The 9782-nt window shown below is 37.8% G+C and overlaps 1 protein-coding gene across 1 annotated transcript in view; it reads left to right on the top strand.

Annotated features, from left to right (window-relative positions):
• Positions 1–389: 389 nt before the first annotated feature.
• Positions 390–9782, top strand: part of LOC5570418 (muscle-specific protein 20) — a 184286-nt gene continuing 174893 nt past the window's right edge. Inside the window, exon 1 of the mRNA XM_021843077.1 lies at positions 390–997. Coding sequence (XP_021698769.1) covers positions 974–997 — 24 coding nt within the window. The 5' untranslated portion in view covers positions 390–973. The remainder of the gene's footprint in view (positions 998–9782) is intronic.

Below are 9782 nucleotides of genomic sequence, written 5' to 3'. Positions count from 1 at the left end.
TGTACGTAATGCCAAGAATAAGAAAAAGCACTCAATCAGAATACAAGAATTTACATTTTTAAATACAAATTTCCTACTGATGAACTTCCATACTTTGTTCCATACAACTATCAAAGTCACCCCGTTTTACAATACTTAATAGTGTTACTAATTTCTGAAATAATTCTCAATTGAAGTATAATAGCAAGATAGTTACTATAGCTCTGGGAATGATAATAAAAAATACTATGGAGTGATTTGAAGTTTTTCCTACCCGGTAATTTCATCACAATGTAAACTATTGCCCCACAAGTGCATTTTGAACCAGTGCGCCCTATATTGCGAGGAGGTGGACCTGGAGGAGCATCGCGCCCCCTTCGGTAATCATCGGCGCGACGCACCGGGCGAGAGGCGTGAAAAACTCATTCATATGGAGCAAACGGCTTTTTCTATATATATAACATAGACAACCCTCCATGAGTACAGGTATTTCGTTCTCATCCTTCGTCCTCGACAGATCGTAACCGTGTGCGGTAGTTGTTTTTCGCAGCAATTAAACGTGTTATCGTTCAAAACTTACATCCCATAATTCTTTGCGCGCCTTCGATCGGTGTGAGAAACCGTTACAAACCGACCTTATCTCGGATCGGTGCCGTGTTCTTTTTCGTGAATTGTGACTTCCATTCCCAGTTGAAAGCCCTTGTGTGATCGGTTGACCGGAAGAAGCAACCGAAAATTTACAACTGCAACGACAAATAATAGTGATTGAAGTGAACCGTGAAGTGTGACCAACTCCTGATAAGGAAATTGCAAACAAGAATTGCCGTGTAGTGTCAGAAAATCTGATCGCAACGATCAATACAATCAGTGCTCAGTGTCAAAGTTCTAATCGTAGTGCTGTTTGTGGGAAAACGAACACTCGTTTTCCTTGCTGCAACCCGTATCCGTCAACGGCCTCAACATTTTCCTCATCAATTACAACAACAGCAGCAGAATGCCCGGACGTCCATTGTGGCAGGTTAGTGCTGAGTGATATAATTACCAGTTTGACGAATGAGGGGTTTGCCATTTATGGATCCAAAATCTGATCGAGTTCGATCGGAAGTAGCAATTGCAAATTGATCCAACCATGTGGGGATTAAGTTGTTCTCCGTACAGAAATGCTAGAACTTAGATCGCCGCGATTCCGAATCGTAACGTGGCACGTGCAGTTTATTATCCCACGCGGGAAACTGTGTCAGCGTGTGTTTGGACGAATTTGTGGATCGTGAGTCATAAAATCTGTATTGGTGAGAGTTTCGCGGTGGAAGCCCCTTAAAGTGTGGAGGTCAGTTTCCGGATCGTTTGTTTATTTTTGGCTGTCGATAGAAATGAAAAGTGTTTCATATTCACCATATTATATGATTTGTAAAAGTGGTTTTCTGACAAAATATGTGTAACATTAGGGTGGTTCCAATTAAAAAAAAATGTACCAATCTCTCATAAATAACTTCTAATGTGGTAAGAGATATTATCCCTCAATTTGCTGTTCAGCGCCATGTAGAACTCTACTCCATCAAACTTCAGCAAGAATCTTAAACTTAATCAGCTCACAAAGGTTTTGTGTTCTAGGCAACATTCTCAACTGTTCTCAATTGCTTGAGCAATAAAATTCCTTATCTCATGCTAGTAACAACATACAGACTCAATATCGGCTCATGGAACCATACTATAAACAACACAATATCTTGGTTACTTTGAGATTCCCAAAGCATTTCTGTGCCATGACTCGATATTTCCATGAGTCGTTGGTCTTCTGATATTGACTCATAGAGGGTTGACTGTAGATGGGTTTAATAATTCTACTGATATTGGAAGTATTTTTAAGTTTTTCCCATATAAATTTGTATATAAACTTTTAGAGTTTTTGGGCCACCTTGAAATTCACTCCATTTGCATCAAAAGGATTGGAAAGAAGATTTTGGAGATTGAATTTTGAAACTGTTTTTTTGTAATTTGAACTGCTTTAGTGTAACGACCGGGGTAGACCGTAGCGGTGAATGCGCAGTTATTCGGGAAGACCAAGCTGAGGTTCGTAGTTCGAATCTCACAGATCGATGATCTTTTAGTACCTTAGTATGTATCTTTTAGTTGGTAAAAGGATTTTTTGACTTCTAAGGGCATAGAGAATCTTCGTACCTGCCACACCAGGCATTCGTTGATGAATTGTTCCATAGATTCTTCCAGGAATTATACCAAGGATAACCTCAGAGTTTCCTTTTGAAATTGCTCCAGAGATACTTTAAAAAATTCGTCTTGGGATTCCTTCAGAAAATCCTTCGAGATTAATTCAGGAATTTCAATAGGGATGCCTTTATGTTTAATTTTAGGGAACACCTCCATTTATTTACTGATTTCTCATGAAATTTTCCAGGGTTTCTTCCAAGAATGCCCATTATGGATTCCTTCATGAATGCTCCTCGAGATTTCTTCAAATATTTGACCAGGGATTCCTTCACGAAATATCTTAGGCCCTTAGGGATTCCTTCAAGAATTCAATATTCCAAATAGACGAATTCACAAATTTACCCGAGTATTAATTCTGAAATCCCCCCAGGGATTTCCTCCAGGGGTTACTTGAAGAGTTTCTCCCAGGGATTACTTGGCGAATTCTTTATAAGACTTCTTCAGTAATTCCCCCTAGTTTGCTCACCTAAGGATTCTCACAGAACTCCCTAAAAAATGTCCTGCCAAATTTCTCAGAGGATTTTTTTCGGAGTCTCACAAGTTTTTCTTTAGAAATTCTTCCAATGATCCTTAAAGGAATTCTCTTTCCAGAAATTCCCCAAAGATTTCTTCAGAATTTCCACAGAAGTGCTTCCAAAGATACCTTTTATAAATTCCTACTGGACCTTTAGGGGTTTTTCTCAATGCCTCAATGCAATATCTCAGGAATTTCTACAGAATTTGTTACTGCATTAGCTCCATTGTTTGGTAGTTTTTCAGATATTTTTTCAAGAATTCTCTTGTGGATTTTTTTTAAATACTTCCAGGGATTTTTCCAGGACTTCGTCTAGGAATTGCTTTAGAATTTACTTCAAAAAAAAAAAAGGTACATGAATGTCGAAGTTTGCAGGTTCTTTTGGAGAAGCTCTGCTTACTCTGAACAATTTTCTCGAAGACAGAAATTTTCTATTTCATTAAGATTCCGAGATATTCTTCAACTGTACATACCAGAAGTATTAACCTGGGAGGGAGGCACAGATACTACACACGAAATTTGATACAACATTTTTCCAAACTGCAAGATAACTCCAATTTGCCAACGACAATCAAGGCAGGCTTGGTGAAAATCGCTAGTTTTCATTTGTTGTGTACCTTCGATCTTTGTGGACAAACATTGAAAAAGGGCCACAGTTTTCGATGCGTTTAATTTTCAGTTTTTATTGAAAACAGTTAAAAGACCTCATTACAATACGTTATATTCAAGTAGCAAAAACGGTGCTCTCGTGACGTTACTTTTGAATGTGTACGAATTGACTTTAATTCGAATTTTGCTACTTTTGATGAAATGTAAATATATGCTTTGGCTAATTACGCGCTTTTATCATGTTTGTCCATTGTTTATGATCCGGGCTCACAGTGACAGTTCGTGACAGCAAAATCTCGGCTCACTGTGACGCAAAGAAATTTTGCATTGGTTTCTCCCTCCCAGGTATTAACTAGCGCCACTTAGTTGATACATTAATAATTTTGCAGAATTCCTCGATGGAGCTTTGCTAATTCAGACCAACTTTCTCATAGATATGAAGTTTAGATTCTGAGATATGCCGAGATACACTTTCACCACGTTTTGGATGCATTTTGAGTTTTGCAGGGTTCCTCAGGGAAGCTTTACTCACTTACGCAGTGTATGACTTCGCAACTTCGTAGGGAAGCTCTGCATACTCGAAGGCAGGAATATTCTGTGTCGATTATAATCCGAATCCCACAATTTCAACAAACCGGAAGTACGTACACTGCTGCCGCATAGTATCCACTTTGTAGGGTCCCTCAGGGAAGCACTGCTCACTCTGAACAACTGTTCAAAAGACATACATTTTCTAACTTGTTCAGATTCCTAAATATCCTACCGGAAGTGGTGTTGTACACTACCACTACAAAAAGATGGAATTTTTTATCATGACATAGGGAGCCGGATCCAATTCTTGGCACTTTTGATTCACTTGGGCAAGGGTTTTTTTAAACTACAAAGCTCATATTTGACCACAAGATGCGTCTTAGGGGCCCAGATGGCCGTAGCGGTAAACGCGCAGCTATTCAACATGACCAAGCTGAGGGTCGTGGGTTTGAATCCCACCGGTCGAGGATCTTTTCGGATTGGAAATTTTCTCGACTTCCCAGGGCATAGAGTATCTTCGTACTTGCCACACGATATACACATGCAAAAATGGTCATTGACATAGTAAGCTCTCAGTTAATAACTGTGGAAGTGCTCATAAGAACACTAAGCTGAGAAGCAGGCTCTGTCCCAGTGGGGACGTAACGCCAGAAAGAAGAAGATGCGTCTTACTGAAGTGCCTCTTTCTGCAAAAGTTCGGACAATTCGGCCGAGGAATACATACATACAAAATGACACCTTAGTCTTCTCCCGTTTTCCCAATCATTCCGGAGACTTTCCCGAACTTTTTTCTCGCACAAACACGTCGCATCCCTTGTGGTGTGCAACAGTGAAACATTTGCGTCAATCCGTTGACCCGTTCTCAAGTCATTCCGTGACATACAAACACCACTCCATTTTTATTTATATAGATTACAAGATCTGTCAAGCAAAAGAGCATTAACGCTACGTTACAAATGTATCAATGCACTAGTATTACTTTATGAAATGCTTGGTTGCTTTATAAACATTCTTGCATTTGTTCGAATATATCAGGGCCTTTTCCCACTTTTAAACTACTTTGACCCCTCTACCAGCAACTTCATTTTTTACCGCTAAAAAATATTCAAATTGCGATAACCTTTTTTGTTTCTAGATATTTTTGCAGCATTTTTTCACAAGCTCTCAAAAAACTCTTCTAGTTTTTGAACATGTGTTGATATTGATCATTGGTCATCTGGATCCGAAGATATTCCAAAATTCCTTGGGGGACCGACGCGTAGCCATAACTCACGTAAATATCTCAGGCTACAGAATTTTTATCGTATTCGGATATTCACTCCTCGGAATGATACATTGATGCGAGTATGTTGTGAAAAAACGAAACAATTTGGTGCAGTCGTCTTTGAGTAATGAGCATTTATGTTCCTGGTACCACCCTGAACAAATCAAGATCTGGAAAACTTTTAAAAACCTCATATCGTAATTTACAGATTCCCCCAAGAATACTGAACCGATTTGTATGATTTTTTCAGAGTAGCTCCTTATTACCTGGCATTGTAAAGTACACTTTTTATTTTTTTAATAAATTGACCAAAAACAGAATGGCCACCAAAGACATTTTATATGGAGAATATCAGTTCCCCAAGGAACATCGGAATACCTTCAAAACTAGATCATCAATGATAAATATCGACACGGTTCCTTAAACTAGAAGAGTTTTTTGAGGTGTGAAAAAATGGTGCAAAAATGTTGAGAAACGAAAAAGTTACCGCGATTTGAATATTTTTAGCGGTAAAAAATGAAGCTAACGGTAGAAGGGTTAATGGTAGGCTTACGACAATGCAGCTGCTTCATATGAGCAATGATATAATGCTCCATGGTTACTTGGGTTATGCAACGCAACAAGCGGGAGATGGACAAATCTTGTGGACGGTCATAATCCAGCCTGTTCTCAACTATGGTTACATAAAATAAGCATAAATGGTCGATATCTGGGAGGGAGAATCCGATTATTCGAATTGAGTAATAGAGAGTTACTCATGTTTTGAGCCTTGTTATAAAGCATACTTTTTTAACGGTAACCATTAAATTATTTTTTAAATTATCTGTTAGTGTCTGCTTTGTAAGTAATATTAATAGGAAATAAAAAAAAAAAATCATTACAAGTAGAATTACATGCGATGTTCATTCGGTGGCCGTCTTGCCCCATATGGGCACATTTGCCCCATAGTGTCGAAAAATAGGTTATTTTGGATGGAATTTGAGAAGCTCCAAAACTAATACTTTTTGAAATAATTTTTTTTTTAATGGTACAGTGGTTATGAAAAGATGTGAAACTAACATGTTAAGGCTGAATTGGTGGATTCAATAAGCTTTAGGCAAAGTTAGAGAACTATTTGCTAAAGGTGGCACACTTGCCCCGAATTCCGCAAATTATTTCAATACGCTTCTTGTTATTTTGTCCAATAGTATTAAAAATGAAATGCATGGAAAACTGTCATGTTAGTCAAGATATATTGAAGGTTCACAACAAAAAAAAACTAGCGTTTTTCACCAAGTCTTCCTTGATTGTCGTTGGCAAATCTCTTGCAGTTTGGAAAAACTTTGTATCATATTTCGTGTGTAGTATCTGTGTCTCCCTCCCAGGTCGATATAAGGTGGAGTAAGCTTCTAGAATCGAACCGTAAACAACAAGGCCACGAAAAGTCAAACACTTAGAATTTGTACCTTAGCAACCGCGGCGTGCAATCCGACGGGTGACATCTGATATATGCATGCTTACTTTGATCAACAGTGACTACTGACGAGTCACATTAATCTGATCGATTTACAAAACAGACTCCTAATTCATGCTCGGAATTTTAGACAAAATGGAAGCTTAACAAACCATGCTTCCCGTGACCTTTGTGCAAATGCAGAGGTGTACGCGATCTCCTTACAACGAAAGTCACTCTTATTAACAATCCTTTCCTTATTCGCACCATTCCTAAAGGAAAGTTTGAACGGTCGAAGCGGGAATCAAACCTACGCCCCATGACACGATGCGATTAGTGCCTAACGACATTAACTGCACGCAACCCCTCTTCAGAACTTCAATTTCATTTTTTTAAATAGAGAAAAACGAAGAATTTTCAATTTTTTATGTTGATAAAAACGGAATAATATGTTAAAGAAATCGGAACGTGATTATTTCACGCAAAAACAGGAACGTCATAATGGGAATCGGCATAAAGAAGGACCAGCTTAAATCTCAAAAGCTATAAGCTGTGGGTAGTGGATTTTGTCATACATGTGATTTCCAAGACCGTCGTAGATCGGAGGATAGTTACAGTATTATCACTAGCTAATTGAAGCAAGCGTTACCGACACTGCACAGCTATCTAGACTGATCGGGAATAAAATAACATTGAAGATTTGAGCAAACAGCCTTTGAGGCTTCACGAGTTCTAGCGAATTTCATGGATCTCATGGAAAGGTTGTTTTGCGACACAGAATCACATTGTTTTTTTTTTTATTCTACATTAGTATGATTCCAATCATTACATTAATTTCTTATATCTAGGTGTTCTTTGTTAAAAAACACTATCGTCCTGATTTGGTAAAAAATTAAGCATTTATTATCATTTTGTTAACAAAATATTACATTTCATTTGCCTTAGCACTTCAGAATTTTTACAGGTGGGTTGAGGTCACCAGTTTATAAGAGAAAAGTAACACTTTTAGTTTACTTTATCTAACTTAACCTAGACATATAACGCATTTATCGTGGCAATAGAAGATTGCAACTATTTCTGTCTAAAATTATTTATAATTTTATTCGACATTAAATTAAAACACATTTTGTTGTCACATTGATTAATGAATTGATAATCTTTCAGGCATGCGGAAAAATGTTGTACAAATATAGTAAAGGAAACGATTGCTCGTCAGTTTCTTATTTTAGTGATCACTTTGATGTTGATTGTAATGAATCAGTAAGAACACAGATGGTAAGCTACAAAGTGACAGCAGGTGTGTGGGCCACATTAAAACAAATACCTTCTGCTTTCAATGGACATGACAAATTTTCATTTATTTTTCACTATAGGTACATGCAATTCCACATAATCGTGCCTGTCAAAACAAATCGTTACGGCCCATAATCATTAGTATAACATCTTAATTTTTACCTGTCGTTTATGTGCTGTATTAAAACAGAGTCTGATTTTATCCCTTTGGAGTTGAGCAATAAAACTGATGTCTTTGTTAACACTTTTCTCCAATTTAGTCGTCATATGAGCATTGTGAGTATGGCTTGAGTGTGCGTTCCTTAATGTGAATATAATGGTCTTGTAAGGCGGCTTTGGTGGGCGGATGGTATTTTGTTTGGCTATGCATGACAGAACCGTAGGAGAATACATTATCCCTTTATGCGAGCGGTGTTTATGAGTTTTGCAGTTGGATATTGTTGTTAAGATGCGTTTTTTCCGAGCAACTTCATTATCACTGCATTCGCAGCTGACTGCATGTGCAGCATAAGAGCCGACGAGTTGCGAGTGGAATGAAACATCACCAAAAGGTAACCAAGTATTAAATGGAGATAGCATCAACGGTTGCGGCTGGATGCGCCAAAATGCACTCAATTACGGCAATTCAGTTCATTATGCTACTGCTTCCATTGTGTTTAGCAAAGACACACAACAAATCGTCACTTCTACTTCCGAGACTGGAGCAGGACATTTGGTGTGAAATCTTCGTGTTCCGCCGACCGTTGACTTTGATCATCAATTTTCACCTCAATCTGCACTAGATCATTAGTTTAAAAATAAAACTCCTAAAATTATCCATCTGCATGCACGACGAAAGCGATAATCGCCAAAACAGCACCCATGAGGGCACTTTCATGGAGCCGCCAAGTTAGTGTCGTCATCTTCATAATGACTGTATGGAAACGTGATCAGCAACATTCATGATGCATGCTCAATGCATTTGTTTTTAATTTTTGACGAAATTTAAAAATTATATGTACTTTTATTTGTTGTGATTTGTGCAGAACTTTTAAGACTTATGATGACTTGTTTTGACAAATTAAGAAATCAGTAGGTACCAAAGTATTCGATATAGAGGATACATACACAACACAACACAAATCTTCGAGTTAGTGGTATAGTATAGTAATGGTATAGTATTAAATTCGGTTTTCATTAAGTGTGTAATATTGAATTTTCTGGAACAGATTGAAATGTTGCTAATTACTTTTCGATACGGTTCTTACAAGACCTAAAGGCAAAACACGTGAAACGCAAACCGCACCGTTGAAATGCGGAATCACAAATCAATGTTCTCCTAGCGCTGGCAAAAGAAAAGATCCGACAGACCACGACGTCGTACTTGGCTGATGGTCATCGTCTAAATTTAGAACTCTACACAACGTACACCTTTTTGTGTTTGTATAAAATCCATAACATTTTTGCAACGTTATTCAATCATCATTTGACCGGCTTTTTCGCTCAAGCTGCGTTTAGATTCGATTATGACGTCATAAAATCTGGCGCGCATACCATTGTTATTTTATAATTAATCTACGTACAGTCTTCCCACAGAGTTGAACCACCCTCAATTTATGAATCATCTGATTCCTAAACACAAGACTATGATAAAAATTATCACAAAACATTACAGAATTAATGTCACTGATAAGCCATTTCATTTATTTTACCCCGATAAAATGATGATTTTGATTTGAACCAACAATAGACAGTATGAATTTTGCAGCCGATTGAGCTGTATGCATTGTGAATTTTGTGAGACGGCTAGCTAGAAATAACGTTTTAAAGCTTGTTTCATTGACAATACAACGAAAAGACATAAAAAAGTGCGTTCAGGATCATCGAAGTGATTGTGCTACTTTTCCCCGACTGCTATTTCCCCGAATGACTGGTTTCCCCGAAAAGTGGTGACG

Source organism: Aedes aegypti, chromosome 1, assembly GCF_002204515.2.
Source record: "Aedes aegypti strain LVP_AGWG chromosome 1, AaegL5.0 Primary Assembly, whole genome shotgun sequence".
NCBI lineage: Eukaryota > Metazoa > Arthropoda > Insecta > Diptera > Culicidae > Aedes > Aedes aegypti.
This window is presented reverse-complemented; position numbering and strand designations above follow the sequence as displayed.